Source organism: Brassica napus, chromosome A6 (genome assembly GCF_020379485.1).
Source record: "Brassica napus cultivar Da-Ae chromosome A6, Da-Ae, whole genome shotgun sequence".
In the NCBI taxonomy this organism is placed as follows: domain Eukaryota; kingdom Viridiplantae; phylum Streptophyta; class Magnoliopsida; order Brassicales; family Brassicaceae; genus Brassica; species Brassica napus.
The window spans coordinates 7,114,594-7,133,783 of NC_063439.1; the positions used below are offsets into that span (position 1 = coordinate 7,114,594).

General features: G+C 32.6%; 1 protein-coding gene and 1 pseudogene across 1 annotated transcript; one reads left to right on the top strand and one right to left on the bottom strand.

The window, feature by feature from the left end:
- Positions 1–1,051: 1,051 nt before the first annotated feature.
- On the top strand, positions 1,052–5,515 carry LOC125610235 (histone-lysine N-methyltransferase, H3 lysine-9 specific SUVH7-like). The gene is made up of 2 exons (XM_048782414.1): positions 1,052–2,447; positions 3,198–5,515. Exon 2 carries the CDS (start codon positions 3,212–3,214, stop codon positions 5,459–5,461), a length of 2,250 nt encoding a protein of 749 aa, XP_048638371.1. The 5' UTR covers positions 1,052–2,447; positions 3,198–3,211; the 3' UTR covers positions 5,462–5,515.
- Positions 5,516–12,708: 7,193 nt separating this feature from the next.
- LOC125609895 lies at positions 12,709–14,287 on the bottom strand (annotated as a pseudogene).
- Positions 14,288–19,190: the final 4,903 nt, after the last annotated feature.

Here is a 19,190-nt window from a genome sequence, read left to right on the forward strand (position 1 = left end):
TATTCATCCAACTCCTTTTGAACTTCATCCAAATTGACCTACGTTAAGAAAATCATTTGAATGCTATATCTGGTCTACCAGTTGGATGACAAATTTTAGTTTGAATCCCAGCTAATATATATATAGATGCATGAGTTTGCATTTTAGTAAAGACAATACGTGTGTTTTAGTACGCGTGCATTTCAGCATCTTAGCGGCTTAGCGCATGTGTTTGCGCTTGTACTTCTCGACAGCTTTTAAAAATTGTTTCTCCTGTAATACTTCTATACTAGGTTAAGACCCGCGCCTTGCACGGGATGAACATTATATATATAAATTATTTTATATATTATATGTTTATAAAATATTATGAAATAATAAATATATATTGAATAATTAAAAATTCATTATCTACTACTAATATAATTAAATTGGTGCGAACATATAAATAAATTTTATAAATCGAAAAAATATTTTTTCTATTTGATATGATATATAATTAAATTTAAATGATATTAACATATATATGGTATATTTTAATATTAATATTTATTAGATGATGCTTTTTGCTCATATTTATTTTTTTATCATTTGTATCTGCTATAGCAAAAAGTCTAAATTAGTGATAACAAAATTTTCACTGTGAGATTAATGGTTTAAGTAATTTATAATATTTTAAGAAATTAAGTTGTCAATATTTTTTCAAATTTTTTATCAAAAAATGTTCAAAGTAAATTTCAAAATTAAGATATTTATGTATTTTTATATGACATATAGTTTAATTTAAAATTATACATATATTTATATATCTTTTATTTTTGATACTTATTAAATGAGACTTTCAACTTATATTATTTTTAAATTATTTGTATCATGTCATAACAAAAGTTTTAAATCATAGATCACAAAATTTGAATGTGAAACTTTTAACAGTTTTAGTAATTTATACTCATTTTTAAAAATTCAAAATATAATATATAAATATTTTTTTAAAAATTTTTATTATATGGTTAGTATGATTGTTTATTTTATTTTAATAGCTTAAAATTAAACAAATATAATTATAATACACACTTATTTTTATCAAATCTTTATTATTCAAAATTATTAATTGTCATATATACGTTAGCCACATTAGGTAATTCTGTAATCTTATTTAAGGAAATAATGAAGCACATTAATAATGTATTTATTGTGATTTGATAAAAAGCTTATTATATATTTAGATAGACCAACATATTTGTCTAAGGATTCTAAAAATCATTCTAATGATGACACGTGGTTACAAAAAATGTTGCAATGCTTCTCAAATAATATATAGGGGATATCATGTACTGGTTGTATTTTTCTAGAATGATTAATCTAATTGATTATTGTTATGTTAATTTTGTTTTTCGACATGCTTTGTTTCTCTTTATCAACGAAGAAAGAAAAAACAAATTCTTGTTGTGTTCTTGGCAAATTATTATCCATTATCTATCTCTCCAGCAATATGCGAGTATCAGTTTTACATTTGAAGCTGTTGGAAATTTTATTCTACAATTTGTTGTATATACAAATCAGATTTCAGAATATATATATCTCTAGTATACAACTTGTGCTTAAAAATGTGTATGGTTCGTGTAATGGCTTTCTTAAATAATTAACTAAGAATATGAGAGATCCTTCGAGATCAAAAAAATATTATTAGGTTTGAGTGTATGTGTAATGTTAAAAACAATACCGTAATTGTATGTGTACAAACTCATGACTATGAAGAAAAAAGAATTGTAAATAGGTGCTTCAGATTATAGTACTGTGCCACAAACTACTGCTTGGGATATTGACTTTTTCCATTATTCATGTTCTACGTTTCTATCTAAACGTTATTGCGTATAATGAATTTGCTAGATATGATACTATATTAGTAATAACAACAAATTTCTCAAACATGTATGTGAAACAGATTTTTTTTTAATTCAATGACTCAAAACAAAAGAACAGTCAGAAGTTTGGTAATTTTTTGAAAGTTTATCTCAAAACCATTCAGATTTTGAAAGTTATATATAGATATATGTTATATTATTCTTATTTAAAATGGAAGAAAAAGATTTTTTATGTTCAAGTCAAAAAGTTTTAAGGCAAAACTGGTAATACCATTAATGGCTATTATTAGATTCAATGAATAATACAAAAAAAATCTAAGGTTGTTTATGAGTCAAAATCTTAGACGGTTAAGATGAATTAAGCTAGATCTAAAGGCTCTTATTCTTCTTGTAGACAACACCCTATCATGTTGAAATCCTTTTAAATAGAGGCTCTCTCTTGTGCTGTTCTTCACTACCAACTATCAATAATCAGTATACTATTTGTTACTTCAACATATTCTATCAGTATAGTTTTTCCTGTTTCTCCATTCACCGATCTCTCTTGTTTCTTCTTTTCTTTTGAAAGCTGGGCTACTTCTCATTATTTCTTGTCTTTCAAAGGTACGTGTTAATATATAGTTCAATGTTGAACTTGTTATAGAATTTACATATCTCTTTTGTTTATTTTATGTGTATTTATTTTTGGTGATGTTATCATTGAGACTATATTTTGTAAGATACGATTAAATTCAATTTTCAGATTAATTTTTTCTTATCACTATATTTTAGTTTTAATAATCATCCTACCATTGACTATATATCCTTTATTTTTTAAGAAAATAAAAAGCAAAATGAAAGGACTATCGTTAATACATTGGTGTTCACTATAACTCAGATCTGAATATGTTGGTATGTAGTTTAGTTATTATGCGGTTCAAATATTGTGAAGATAGGACCGAACATTGAACTTGTTCTGTTTTTTCAGGTAGACCCTAACGATCATTTTCTAGTCTTTTATTCTTGAAGTTTTGAGATTGTAAAGAATAATAAGATTTGATTAAAAAAATAAGAAAAAAATAAGATTTTTTTTTGAAAAATATTACTTTTTTATAAAAAAAAATAAGTTTATTGAAATTGTATTTTTCTCAATAAGTAAATTTGATGTTTGTGTTATGATTTTATATATGTACTGCTATTTGTTTTGATAATATTTCCTCTAAGCATTTATCACTTAGATTAGAACAAAAATGAGATTTAGTGGTTGTTTTAGTCTTAGATATGATTCACGATTGACTTCAAAATATTAATAGTTATAGTTATGCGGTTGTTTAATGATTATGTACTTTTGATCATTTTTTTTTCTTAATGCAGGACATATTTTTACAATGGATGAGTCTACTCCAATCGAAGCTACACCATTCAGCTATCTAATTCCGAGCTTTGCTGACGATGATAACCATCACATGGAGAACATCCCATCACCAACTTCTCAAGTGGTTACACCACTTCAAACTGTTGATGACGAGACCTCTTACACAACACCACCTCCCATTCCTCAAGCCTCACCGCTTCAGCCTGCTAATGAGGAAAACTACAACACACCAACACCCTATCAACCTCTATTACTGGCCACACCACTCAGCTTCATTTCACCATCTGATGAATCCAACACTGCTGCTGTCGATCCCAACATGGGTCCTATCAAAAGAGGACGAGGCCGACCAAAAGGTTCAAAGAATTCCAAGCCGTCCAAGAAGAAGATGGAAACCTCTCATCCCAACAATCAAGTGGTTGTATCTGGTCACAATGATGAAACTCACAACACATCATTCTCCCCTCATCCTCCTCTAATGGCCACAGATCTTCAAGCTATTGTACCATACGATGACTCCAAACACGACTCTTTGGCTGATGATGATGCTGCTCCGAGTAGCGATCCTCTTAAAAGAGGACGGGGCCGACCAAAGGGTTCGAAGAGCGCCAAGACGCCTGTGAAGAAGCTGAAACCCCATAATCCCGACGACAAAATATTTTGTCCCAGTTTTGACTCGATGATAACCGAAGAGGAGAAAGAAAATGGGAATGAAGATCTGGTGGACTCCGTTCGGATGCGTTTCAACGCCGTTTGTCGTCGCTTAGGCCACATAAGCTGCGAGAAAGCTGTGGTCACAACTGCCTTCAGTAGGTTTACCAATCTGGGTGTCAGAACTAACAAGAAGAAGAGAATCGGTCCGGTTCCGGGGGTACAACCAGGAGATATATTCTACTTCTGGGGAGAGATGTGTTTGGTTGGACTTCACACTCAGATGCCTGCTGGTATCGACTATCTACTAGCGAAAGATGGTGAAGCAGAAGGATTAACAACAAGTGTCGTTACATCAGTAGGACACTACAACGACAAAACGGACGAGCTTCATACTTTGGTATACACCGGGCAAGGAGGAACGTGTAAGGATGGTAAACCTAGAAATCAAGACCTTACAAGAGGAAACCTAGCGTTGGTCACAAGTCAGAAAAGAGGAAATGAAGTTAGAGTGATTAGAGGTGTAGAGGATCCGGGCGATAAAAAAGGGAAAGTATATATCTACGATGGTCTCTATGTGGTAACCCATTATTGGATAGAGAAAGGGACCACCGGCTTTGATGAATTCAAGTTTAATCTCGTGAGAAAACAAGACCAGCCTTCTGGTTTCGCCACGTGGAAGTTAGCTGAAGAATTGATGAAGTGTGGTTCGAGTAATCGGTCGAGGAAGGGTTTTGTGTTTGAAGATATTGCTCTTGGATTGGAGGCGTTGCCAGTTCCGATCGTGAACGAGATCGATGAGAACGACAAGGAGTGGCCACTAGACTTCGACTACAGAGCCTCTTCGGAAAGTTTGAGTATGATGATCGTTCCGAACCATCAATCTACTGGATGCAACAACACTTGTCAAGGTGGTCAGTCATGTGGAGATCCGACGTGTCTTTGTATTCAAAGAAATGGCGGCGAGTTACCGTATGATAACCGCATTTTACTATATCGTAAACCGATGATTTACGAATGTGGCGAATCCTGTTCTTGCCCCGCGGACTGCAAGAACAGGCTATCTCAAAGCGGTTTGAAACTCCGGTTGGAAGTGTTCAAGACGGAGAGCTGCGGTTGGGGGTTACGTTCGTGGGAGCCCATACGAGCCGGGACTTTTATCTGCGAGTTGGTTGGCACAGCTAAGAGAAGAGATGAGATTGAAGAAGACGACGAGTACGTCTTCGACACCTCTCGAGTTTACAAAAGGTTTAGGTGGAACTACGAACCGGAACTTGTGGGTGAAGACTGTTGGGACGAAGTCTCTGAAGTTTATAAACTTCGGTCGGAAATATTGGTCAGTGCCAGAGCTTTTGGTAACGTTAGTCGGTTCATGAACCATAGCTGCTTGGCTAACGTTATGTGGCAGCCTGTTGAGTTTGAAAAGGATGGCCAACCTTTGGTTCGTATTGCCTTTTTTGCAAAGAGACATATACCTCCGTTGACAGAGTTGAGATACGATTATGGAATGTCTTATGATACTGGAGAGGTTGATGAAGGTGGAAGCAGGGTTTTTACAGGTAAAAGGGCTTGCTTGTGTGGTTCGGAAAATTGTCGTGGTTCTTTTGAGTGAGGTTGAACATTTTTATTATTATTGTTGTTGTCTTTTTATCTGTTGTTTTGATTATTGTGGTCTTGTGTTTCCTTTTAATCCCTAAGAATAAAAAACTTACTTAAGTTTTTAATCATAGTGTATGTTATTTCATTATCTGTTAGATTTGTATCATAAGAAATCCAAATCATGTTTAAGTTAAACCAATTAATTTAAGTCATTTCTAGTCTTTTATCCTTCAAGTTTTGAGATTGAAAAGAAAAATAAGACTTGATAAAAAGATAAAATAAGAAAAAAATAAGATCTTTTAAGAAAAATAGACGATAGAAAAGACAAAATAAGAAGAAACAAAATATTTTTTCAGAAAAATATTATTTCGCAAAAAAGAAGTTTATTGAAATTGTAATTTTCTCAAAAAAAAGTAAATTTGATGTTTGTGTTATGATTTTATATATGTAGTGCTATTTGTTTTGATAATATTTTGTCTAAGCATTTATCACTGAGATTAGAATAAAAAAAGAGATTTAGTGGTTGTTTTAGTTTTAGATATGATTCACGATTGACTTCAGAACATTAATAGTTATAGTATATGGAAGGTTAATTAGTTGATTTTTTATATTATAGTCTTGTGTTTTTCTCAAGCTAACAATTAAACTCGTCATGTCTTGAACTTCTCGAGTTTACAAAAAATTTAGGTGGAACTATGAACCCGAACTTGTGGTTGAAGACTGTTGGGACGAAGCCTCTTAAGTTTATAAACTTCGGTCGGAAATCTTAGTCAGTGCGAGAGTGATTGCTAATATTAGTCGGTTATGAACCATAGCTGCTCGGCTAACGTTATGTGGCAGCCTGTTGAGTTTGAAAAGGATGGAGCAATTGCGGATAATGTTCTTATTACCCACGAGATACTCCATTATCTCAAGACGTCGGACGCAAAGAAACACTGTTACATGGCGGTGAAGACAGATATGAGCAAAGCTTATGACCGCTTGGAGTGGAACTTTATCCAAAAGGTCTTGGAGGAACTAGGTTTTGTCCCAAAGTGGGTTAACTGGGTGATGCAGTGTATCTCAACGGTCTCCTACTCCTTTCTAGTGAACGACGCAGCACTAGGAGAGGTTATACTATCCCGAGGTATCCGACAAGGAGACCCCCTCTCCCCTTATGTATTTATACTCTGTGGGGAGGTTTTTTCCGGACTATGCAGAGCGGGACAGACGAGTGGAGCTCTAACTGGAGTAAAGATTGGACACCGATGTCCTCGGATCAATCATCTCCTCTTTGCCGATGATACGATGATCTTCACCAAAGCTTCGACGGAAAATTGCTCTGCCCTTACACTGATCCTTAAAGATTATGAGAAAGCCTCGGGTCAGCTAATCAATGCTACCAAGTCATCCATCTCCTTCTCATCGAAAACACCACGGGAGACTCGAGCCCGAGTCAAATTACTCCTTGGTATCGAAAAAGAAGGTGGAACAGGTAAATATCTTGGACTACCAGAGCTTTTCTCGAGAAGGAAACGCGACCACTTCTCATCCATAGTAGACAGGATCAAACTCCGAGCCGCAGCATGGTCCACTCATCGCCTCTCCTCTGCCGGAAAGCTCACTATGCTAAAATCAGTACTTACCGCGGTACCTACTTTTTCTATGTCATGCTTCCTTCTCCCGGTGGGGCTCTGTGACCAGATTCAATCAGCTCTCACCCGTTTCTGGTGGGATCATGATCTCTCAACAAGAAACATATGCTGGGTGGCCTGGGACAACCTTACGCAGCATAAGGATGTTGGTGGCTTAGGTCTTCGGGATATACAAGATTTCAACGTCGCCATGCTTGCAAAGAACGCTTGGCGCATCCTCACCAACCCGGAGTGTCTCCTAGCACGACTGCTTATAGGAAAGTACTGTCACAGCTCTAGCTTCCTCTCAGCTCCTTGCCCATCCTTCGCTTCTCACGGATGGAGAGGCGTGGTAGCGGGATGTCAGTTGCTACAACTGCAACTAGGAAAAGCCATAGGCAATGGGAATTCTACTAAGTTTTGGTCAGACTCATGGATCAGCTCAACCTCTCGCACCATTCCTTTTGGGCCGCCGACGGAAGCAAGCAGGGATATCTTCGTCTCAGACCTCCTCATAAGAGGTTCTGATGAATGGAATCACACAATGGTGGAATCAACTCTCCCCACCCTGGCGCAGGATATATATCTCATTAAACCGAGTATCTATATTGTGTTTTTGCAAAGTGGCATATACCTCCCTTGGCAGAGTTGAGGTATGATTATGGAATGTCTTATGATAATGGAGATGTTGATGAAGATGGAAGCATGGGTTTTAGAGGTAAGAGGGTTTGCTTATGTGGTTCGGAAAACTATCGTGGTTCTTTTGAGTGAGGTTGGATTTCTTATTATTATTGTTGTTGTCTTTTCTTTTTTGTTGTTGTTTTGATTATTATGGTCTTGTGTTTCCTCTTAATCATTAAGAATAAAAAATTTATTTAAGTATTTAATCATATTGTTTACTTACGTTATTTCATTAACAGTTAGATTTGTATCATAAGAAATCCAAATCATTTTTAAGTTAAGCCAATTAATATAAGTCATTTCTAGTCTTTTATTCTTCGAGCTTTGAGATTGAAAAGAAAAATAGGACTTGATAAAAAAAAGACAAAATAAAAAAAAATAAGATTTTTTATAGAAAAATTGACTTGATAAAAAGACAAAATAACAAAGAACAAAATAAGATTTTTTTAGAAAAATATTTTTTTATAATAAAAAAAAAGAAGATTATTGAAATTGTAATATTCTAAAAAAGTAAATTTGATGTTTGGTTTATAATTTTATATATGTAGTGCTATTTGTTTTTATAATATTTCATTAAGCATTTATCATTGAGATTAGAATCAAAGGAGATTTGGTGGTTATTTAAGTCTTAGATATGATTCACGACTCACTTCAGAACATTAATAGCAATATTTTTAAAACCATACCGGATACCGACTCGGTAAAGCTACTGGTTAAGTGGTTGGACCCGTGTAACCGGTCGAACCGGGTTTTCTATTTAAAAATAAGTAAATCTAAATAATCATATATTTATAAAATGTAGTTCTACATATAATGTGTTCTATGTTCTCTTTTATTAATTAGATAATAAACAATAACCATAAGTATATTTATATATACAAGTGAATACTATATCAACTAAAATTGATAACAAAAAAACAAATGAGTGACTGTTTAAATTACATATTTATTTATTTTTACAACTAAATCTCTTAAATTATATGAATATAGCAAAATGAGAATAAAATATGAGAGTCAAAAATAGATTTTTTAAACTTAAAATAGAATCAAGCGAAAGCCAATTAAATAGTAAAAATTAAACATTAATTATGAAATATTAAATTTTAATAAAAATTGAAAATACATTAATTATATGTTGATTTATGTAGAACCGTGTTTTGAAGTTGAATATGATCACCGAATTTACCGGGTTTTAGCCGGTTTCACGGGTTTTTCTCAAATCCGGGGTTTAAACGAACCGAACTCGGCTTCTTTAACGAGTCACAGTCAGACCGGTTCGACCGGCCGGTCCAGTTTTCAAAACCTTGGTTAATAGTTATAGTTATATGCAAGGTTAATTAGTGATTTTTTTTATATGATAGTCTTGTATTTTTCTCAAGCTAACAATTCAAAAAAACTTGTTATGTCATGTACTTCTCGAGTTTACAAAAACTTTAGGTGTAACTATGAACCGGAACTTGTGGGTGAAGACTGTGGGATGAAGTCTCTGAAGTTTATACACTTCGGTCGGAAATCTTGGTCGGTGCGAGATTGATTGGTAATATTAGTCGGTTCATGAACCATAGCTGCTCGGCTAACGTTATGTGGCAGACTGTTGAGTTTGAAAAGGATGGTCAACCTTCAGTTTGTATGGCATTTTTTGGAAAGAGACATATGCTTCTGTTGACAGAGTTGAGGTATGATTATGGAATGTCTTATGATACTTGAGAGGTTGATGAAGATGGAAGAATGGTTGTTAGAGGTATAAAGGGTTTGCTTATGTGGTTCGGTAAACTGTCATGGTTCTTTTGAGTGAGGTTGAATTTCTTATTATTATTGTTGTTGTCTTTTGCTTTTTTGTTGTTGTTTTGATGATTATGGTCTTTTGTTTCCTTTTTATCATTAAGAATAAAAAACTTATTTAAGTATTTAATCATATTGTTTACTTATGTTATTTCATTATCAGTTAGATTTGTACCATAAGAAATCCAAATCATGTTTAAGTTAAGCCAATTAATATAAGTCATTTCTAGTCTTTTATTCTTTGGGTTCTTAGATTGAAAAGAAAAATAGGACCTGATAAAATAGATAATATAAGAAGAAAATAATATTTTTTATAGAAAAATAGACTTGATGAAAAAGACAAAATAAGAAGAAAAAATAAGATTTGTTTTTAGAAAAATATTTTTAATATAAAAGAAGATTATTGAAATTGTAATTTTCTAAAAACGTAAATTTGATGTTTGTGTTATAATTTTATGTAGTGCTATTTGTTTTGATAATATTTCTCTAAGCATTTATCGCTGAGATTAGAATAAAAGGGAGATTTAGTGGTTGTTTTAGTCTTAGATATGATTCACGATTGACTTTAGAACATTAATGGTTATAGTTATATGCAAGGTTAATTAGTTGATTTTTTATAGGATAGTCTTGTGTTTTTCTCAAGCTAACAACTAAAAAAAACTCGCTATGTCATGTACTTCTCGTGTTTACAAAAACTTTAGGAGGAACTATGAACCGGAAGTTGTGGGTGAAGACTGTTGGGACGAAGTCTCTGAAGTTTATAAACTTAGGTCGGAAATCTTTGTCAGTGCGAGATCAATTGGTAACGTTAGACGGTTCATGAACCATAGCTGCTCGGCTAACGCTATGTGGCAGCCTGTTGAGTTTGAAAAGGATGGCCTACCTTCGGTTCGTATTGCGTTTTTTGCAAAGAGGCATATACCTCTGTTGACAGAGTTGAGGTATGATTATGGAATGTCTTATGATACTGGAGAGGTTGATGAAGATGGAAGCAGGGCTTTTAGAGGTAAAAGGGTTTGCTTATGTGGTTTGGAAAATGTCATGGTTCTTTTGAGTGAGGTTGAATTTCTTATTATTATTGTTGTCGTATTTTTTTTTTGTTGTGGTTTTGATTATTATGGTCGTGTGTTTCCTTTTAATCATTAAGAATAAAAAAGTATTTAAATATTTTATCATATTTTTTACTTATGTTATTTCATTATCAGTTAGATTTCTATCATAAAAATCTAAATCATGTTTAAGTTAAGCCAATTAATATAAGTCATTTCTAGTTTTTTATTTTTCAAGTTTTGAGATTGAAAAGGAAAATAGGACTTGATAATAAATAGACAAAATGAGAAAAAAAATTTTGTATAGAAAAAGTAGACTTGATAAAAAGACAAAATAAGAAAAGAATAAGATTTTTTGTGGGAATTTTTTTTATATATAAGAGAAGTTTATTGAAATTGTAATTTTCTCAAAAATTAAATTTGATGTTTGTGTTATGATTTTATATATGTAGTGTTATTTGTTTTGATAATATTTTTTCTAAGCATTTAGCACTGAGATTAGAATAAAAATGAGATTTAGTGGTTGTTTTAGTCTTAGATATGATTACGATTGACTTCAGAACATTAATAGTCATAGTTATGTGATTGTTTAATGATTATGAACTTTTGATCATTATTTTTTTCTTAATGCAGTATTTACTTTTGCAGTTGATGGGTCTACTCCAATCGAAACTACACCATTCAGCTATCTAATCCCGAGCTTTGCTGACGATGATAACCATCAGATGGAGAACATCTCATCACCAAGTGGTACACCACTCCAAAGTCCAAACCGTTGTATGAGATCCCTTACACAACAACACCTCCCATTTCTCAAGCCTCACCGCTTCAACCTGCTAATGACGAAAACTACAACACACCAACACCCTCTCACCCAGGGGCGAATCTAGAAAAGTTTTTAATTGGGGCACCAAATTATAAACACCAAAAAATATTTGATGGGGGCACTTTTACATTTTTCTTCACTAAACTAATGATATTTAATAAATTAAATTAAACTATCAAAGAAAATAATAAAAATCAGTAGGGCGTACGTGACCCCGTACGGCCGTACTTCCATCCGCCCCTGCTCTCACCTATATTAATAGCCACACCACTTAGTTTTTTTTCACCATCTGATGAATCCAACACTGTTGATGTCGATCCCAGCATAGGTCCCATCAAAAGAGGGCGAGGCCGACGTAATGGAATGTCTTATGATACTGGAGAGGTTGATGAGGATCAAAACATGATTTTTAGAGGTAAAAGGGTTTGCTTATGTAGTTTGGGTCTCTGTCATGGTTCTTTTGAGTGATGTTGAACTTTTTATCATTATTGTTGTTGTTTTTTCTGTTGTTTTGATTATTATGGTCTTGTGTTTCTTTTTAATTTATTAATAATAATAAAAAAAAACTTATTTAAGTTTTTAAACATATTGTTTACTTATGTTATTTCATTATCAGTTAGATTTATATCATAAGAAATTCAAATCATGTTTAAGTTAATCCAATAGATGTATATTTTGTTGTGTCTCAATAAAAAGATGGATATTTTATTTTTAATTAAAGAGAAAAGTACTTGTACTATTATTTCATTATTGGTTCCTGTGTTGTTGTGATGGTTTTGGTTCAGAAAGGTATTTATTTGGGATTTGGTGTTACGTTTCAAGATGAGTTCTTCATCGAAGACTTTGATGCTGCTCCATTTGTACGACATGACATTTCGTGAAGACCCCTCAGATTTTGACGACAATTTGCTTTATGCAGCTCGTGATAGGATTAGGCAGCTCAGATCATTCAAGGTCCTCTCTCTCTCTCTCTCTCTCTCTCTCTCTCTCTCTCTCTCTCTCTCTCTCTCTCTCTCTCTCTCTCTCTCTCTCTCTCTCTCTCTTATGTTTCTTGTTTACCATAATCATCAGACAAAAGATAATGGATGCTTTAACTTCGTAAAGCATAAGATAGAAGGAATATGAGCAGCTTGCAATATGGTTTGGAGATGCAGACATGGGTGTTGATGTGACGAACAGTAAGAAACATGCGACAACATCTCCGGACCCTAAAAACTCAGGGTCAAACCTGCCATTTGCATCAGACGATTGAGACACCTTCTATGCAGGCTTGACTGTCATGTGATGCTTTAAAGTTTGAACAATATGATACCAAGAACCAATCTGTTTCTTCTAATATGAAAAACATTAAATTCTTCTTAATGCCCCTTCTAGTTTCCTTTACTGCTCTAAACAATTGATTTGTTCCACTTAAGACGCAGGGAACAAGCATGTTGATTAGAGGAAGACATCTACAGTTCATTCTTCTGTACAGTAAAACATCCTAATACAGAAAACAATCCAATTGGGGCAAAGTCATCGACTTAGAAAATAACATGACGGCTCTGATTCTAAAGCTAAACACTATCTTGACTTGTCAGCTCTAATTACCAGTATCTGATCCACGTCCAGAGGAGCTGTCACTGTCAGAATCTGCAGAACAAAAAAGAAGATTGATGTGAGTAGTGATGCTGATAAAGGTGTGATAAAAAGAGCTGACACAGAGTTTCAACATTTACCACTAGAGCTAGATCCCGAGTCACTGCTGGAACTGTTAGAACTACTTGATCCACCTGCCTTGTTTTCTTGCCGAACAGGAGAAGAAGACATGCGAATAGCTTTCCCTGGTTAGAAATAATCATTTGTTATTCCTTTGTTGTGTGTAAATAAATACTAATTAATAACATCCGAATTTGGTATGAGCTAGTGACCTAAAACCTTACCTGATTCAGTAACTCTCGATCTTTCGGTGCCAGTTGCCTGAAACAATGATAATGAGCCAAAATCAATAAAGACCTGAAATAAATAACATTTGGCTATGGAAAGAAATCTTTACCGGTTCTTGGATAATGTTGTGAGCAGATTCAGCATCTCTTTCTGAACCAAAACCCTGATCCTCCTCCTTTTTATTGCTCAAGTTCTCCTTATACCCAGTCACAAAACTATAAAGCTCCCAAAGCGTTTGGATGTCAAGACTGTCAATATCCAGCTCAATCTCATCATCCTGTTGAGAGAGCTCCGGATTACTCTTCTTCACAATCTGAACAACTGTCTCTAGTTTATCATAAGGCAAGTCCTGAAGCTCTTCACTGAGTCTCCGTTTCTCATCCATCTTCAGGTCCCTAACATCAACAGGCGCCTCCTCATCTCCTTCAGGCTTCTCGAGGGCAGCAGTGACGATTTCAGGTTCCAACGGTGTTGTCATAGATTCAGAAATGTACAAAGTCCTATCCTCAAGCACCACAGGCCGAAGAGACGGAGGAAGGTGTAGGAGCTGGTAAAGGCTCTACAACACTAGCCGGTTTGATCTCCCGGTGAAGATTATGATACTGCAGTTCGATAGGAACCCATTTCTCCTCAAACATGCTCAACAGAAACTTAGCCATACTATGCACCTCATGCCCAACAGGATTCCAAAAAATCGCATTGTTAAAAGTAAATTAAGTCTAACATCTTCAGCAAAATCCAACGGCGACTCATACAAACCTTCCCCTAGCTTAGCCTTCACTGTACCCAAATCCATAGGCTCCTTAACAATGGTGTGGTAATCATGCAAACCAAACCCTTTAGCATCAACTGGGACATTGAACACCCATCCATCCTCATGCTTCATCAATTGCGTAAGCAAATTGTGACATTTTTTTGAAAATCTGAACCGTACTTTTTTCACCTCCACCTCCTGTGGACATTTCTTAGGGTTTCTCTAGGGTTTTTTTAGCTCGGAGGACTGTGAGGGAGGATCAGAAATTCTCCTCGGAAATAGTGTAGAAGGCCAACTGGAGTTAATTATAGAGTTTACTTTCCTTGTCTGTTGCAAATCATTGGTCTTGTTAGGCTTCTAAAAAGAATATAATTAACACGATGTTTTTGTTTTGCTTTGCGGGTTATCCTCTGAGTTTGTTCTGGTGTTCATCATGCGGTTTGCGGAACCTGAGGGTATTAGTCTTCTTTGGATTTGATACTCTTTCCATTGATGACAAATATTGACATGTTTTTTGATCTCTTGATGAGGAGTTAAATTTTAAAATATTAATTCCATACAGTGATTTATTCATCCAACTCCTTTTGAACTTCATCCAAATTGACCTACGTTAAGAAAATCATTTGAATGCTATATCTGGTCTACCAGTTGGATGACAAATTTTAGTTTGAATCCCAGCTAATATATATAGATGCATGAGTTTGCATTTTAGTAAAGACAATACGTGTGTTTTAGTACGCATGCATTTCAGCATCTTAGCGGCTTAGCGCATGTGTTTGCGCTTGTACTTCTCGACAGCTTTTAAAAATTGTTTCTCCTGTAATACTTCTATACTAGGTTAAGACCCGCGCCTTGCACGGGATGAACATTATATATATAAATTATTTTATATATTATATGTTTATAAAATATTATGAAATAATAAATATATATTGAATAATTAAAAATTCATTATCTACTACTAATATAATTAAATTGGTGCAAACATATAAATAAATTTTATAAATCGAAAAAATATTTTTCTATTTGATATGATATATAATTAAATTTAAATGATATTAACATATATATATGGTATATTTTAATATTAATATTTATTAGATGATGCTTTTTGCTCATATTTATTTTTTATCATTTGTATCTGCTATAGCAAAAAGTCTAAATTAGTGATAACAAAATTTTCACTGTGAGATTAATGGTTTAAGTAATTTATAATATTTTAAGAAATTAAGTTGTCAATATTTTTTCAAATTTTTTATCAAAAAAATGTTCAAAGTAAATTTCAAAATTAAGATATTTATGTATTTTTATATGACATATAGTTTAATTTAAAATTATACATATATTTATATATCTTTTATTTTTGATACTTATTAAATGAGACTTTCAACTTATATTATTTTAAATTATTTGTATCATGTCATAACAAAAGTTTTAAATCATAGATCACAAAATTGAATGTGAAACTTTTAACAGTTTTAGTAATTTATACTCATTTTTAAAATTCAAAATATAATATATAAATATTTTTTAAAATTTTTTATTATATGGTTAGTATGATTGTTTATTTTATTTTAATAGCTTAAAATTAAACAAATATAATTATAATACACACTTATTTTTATCAAATCTTTATTATTCAAAATTATTAATTGTCATATATACGTTAACCACATTAGGTAATTCCGTAATCTTATTTAAGGAAATAATGAAGCACATTAATAATGTATTTATTGTGATTTGATAAAAAGCTTATTATATATTTAGACGGACCAACATATTTGTCTAAGGATTCTAAAAATCATTCTAATGATGACACGTGGTTACAAAAAATGTTGCAATGCTTCTCAAATAATATATAAAGGATATTATGTACTGGTTGTATTTTTCTAGAATGATTCATCTAATTGATTATTGTTATGTTAATTTTGTTTTTCGACATGCTTTGTTTCTCTTTATCAACGAAGAAAGAAAAACAAATTCTTGTTGTTTCTTGGCAAATTATTATCCATTATCTATCTTTCCAGCAATATGCGAGTGTCAGTTTTACATTTGAAGCTGTTGGAATTTTATTCTAAAATTTGTTGTATACATATCAGATTTCAGAATATATATATCTCTAGTATACAACTTGTGCGTAAAAATGTGTATGGTTCGTGTAATGGCTTTCTTAAATAATTAACTAAGAATATGAGAGATCCTTCGAGATCAAAAAAATATTATTAGGTTTGAGTGTATGTGTAACGTTAAAAACAATACTGTAATTGTATGTGTACAAACTCATGACTATGAAGAAAAAAGAATTGTAAATAGGTGCTTCAGATTATAGTACTGTGCCACAAACTACTGCTTGGGATATTGACTTTTTCCATTATTCATGTTCTACGTTTCTATCTAAACGTTATTGCGTATAATGAATTTGCTAGATATGATACTATACTAGTAATAACAACAAATTTCTCAAACATGTATGTGAAACAGATTTTTTTTTAATTCAATGACTCAAAACAAAGACAGTCAGAAGTTTGGTAATTTTTTGAAAGTTTATCTCAAAACCATTCAGATTTTGAAAGTTATATATAGATATATGTTATATTATTCTTATTTAAAATGGAAGAAAAAGATTTTTATGTTCAAGTCAAAAAGTTTTAAGGCAAAACTGGTAATACCATTAATGGCTATTATTAGATTCAATGAATAATACAAAAAAAATCTAAGGTTGTTTATGAGTCAAAATCTTAGACGGTTAAGATGAATTAAGCTAGATCTAAAGGCTCTTATTCTTCTTGTAGACACACCCTATCATGTTGAAATCCTTTTAAATAGAGGCTCTCTCTTGTGCAGTTCTTCACTACCAACTATCAATAATCAGTATACTATTTGTTACTTCAACATATTCTATCAGTATAGTTTTTCCTGTTTCTCTATTCACCGATCTCTCTTGTTTTCTTCTTTTCTTTTGAAAGCTGGGCTACTTCTCATTATTTCTTGTCTTTCAAAGGTACGTGTTAATATATAGTTCAATGTTGAACTTGTTATAGAATTTACATATCTCTTTTGTTTATTTTATGTGTATTTATTTTTGGTGATGTTATCATTGAGACTATATTTTGTAAGATACGATTAATTCAATTTCAGATTAATTTTTTCTTATCACTATATTTTAGTTTTAATAATCATCCTACCATTGACTATATATCCTTTATTTTTAAGAAAATAAAAAGCAAAATGAAAGGACTATCGTTAATACATTGGTGTTCACTATAACTCAGATCTGAATATGTTGGTATGTAGTTTAGTTATATTATGCGGTTCAAATATTGTGAAGATAAGACCGAACATTGAACTTGTTCTGTTTTTTCAGGTAGACCCTAACGATCATTTTCTAGTCTTTTATTCTTGAAGTTTTGAGATTGTAAAGAATAATAAGATTTGATTAAAAAAATAAGAAAAAAAAAAGATTTGTTTTTAGAAAATATTTTTAATATAAAAGAAGATTATTGAAATTGTAATTTTCTAAAAACGTAAATTTGATGTTTGTGTTATAATTTTTTATGTAGTGCTATTTGTTTTGATAATATTTCTCTAAGCATTTATCGCTGAGATTAGAATAAAAGGAGATTTAGTGGTTGTTTTAGTCTTAGATATGATTCACGATTGACTTTAGAACATTAATGTTATAGTTATATGCAAGGTTAATTAGTTGATTTTTTATAGGATAGTCTTGTGTTTTTCTCAAGCTAACAACTAAAAAAAACTCGTTATGTCATGTACTTCTCGTGTTTACAAAAACTTTAGGAGGAACTATGAACCGGAAGTTGTGGGTGAAGACTGTTGGGATGAAGTCTCTGAAGTTTATAAACTTAGGTCGGAAATCTTGGTCAGTGCGAGATCAATTGGTAACGTTAGACGGTTCATGAACCATAGCTGCTCGGCTAACGCTATGTGGCAGCCTGTTGAGTTTGAAAAGGATGGCCTACCTTCGGTTCGTATTGCGTTTTTTGCAAAGAGGCATATACCTCTGTGACAGAGTTGAGGTATGATTATGGAATGTCTTATGATACTGGAGAGGTTGATGAAGATGGAAGCAGGGCTTTTAGAGGTAAAAGGGTTTGCTTACGTGGTTTGGAAAAATGTCATGGTTCTTTTGAGTGAGGTTGAATTTCTTATTATTATTGTTGTCGTATTTTTTTTTGTTGTGGTTTTGATTATTATGGTCGTGTGTTCCTTTTAATCATTAAGAATAAAAAACGTATTTAAATATTTTATCATATTTTTTACTTATGTTATTTCATTATCAGTTAGATTTCTATCATAAAAAATCTAAATCATGTTTAAGTTAAGCCAATTAATATAAGTCATTTCTAGTTTTTTATTTTTCAAGTTTTGAGATTGAAAAGGAAAATAGGACTTGATAATAAATAGACAAAATGAGAAAAAAAAATTTGTATAGAAAAAGTAGACTTGATAAAAAGACAAAATAAGAAAAGAATAAGATTTTTTGTGGGAATTTTTTTTATATATAAGAGAAGTTTATTGAAATTGTAATTTTCTCAAAAATTAAATTTGATGTTTGTGTTATGATTTTATATATGTAGTGTTATTTGTTTTGATAATATTTTTCTAAGCATTTAGCACTGAGATTAGAATAAAAATGAGATTTAGTGGTTGTTTTAGTCTTAGAGATATGATTCGATTGACTTCAGAACATTAATAGTCATAGTTATGTGATTGTTTAATGATTATGAACTTTTGATCATTATTTTTTTCTTAATGCAGTATTTACTTTTGCAGTTGATGGGTCTACTCCAATCGAAGCTACACCATTCAGCTATCTAATCCCGAGCTTTGCTGACGATGATAACCATCAGATGGAGAACATCTCATCACCAACTTCTCAAGGTACACCACTCCAAAGTCCAAACCGTTGTATGAGATCCCTTACACAACAACACCTCCCATTTCTCAAGCCTCACCGCTTCAACCTGCTAATGACGAAAACTACAACACACACAACACCCTCTCACCACCCAGGGGCGAATCTAGAAAAGTTTTTAATTGGGGCACCAAATTATAAACACCAAAAAATTTTTGATGGGGGCACTTTTACA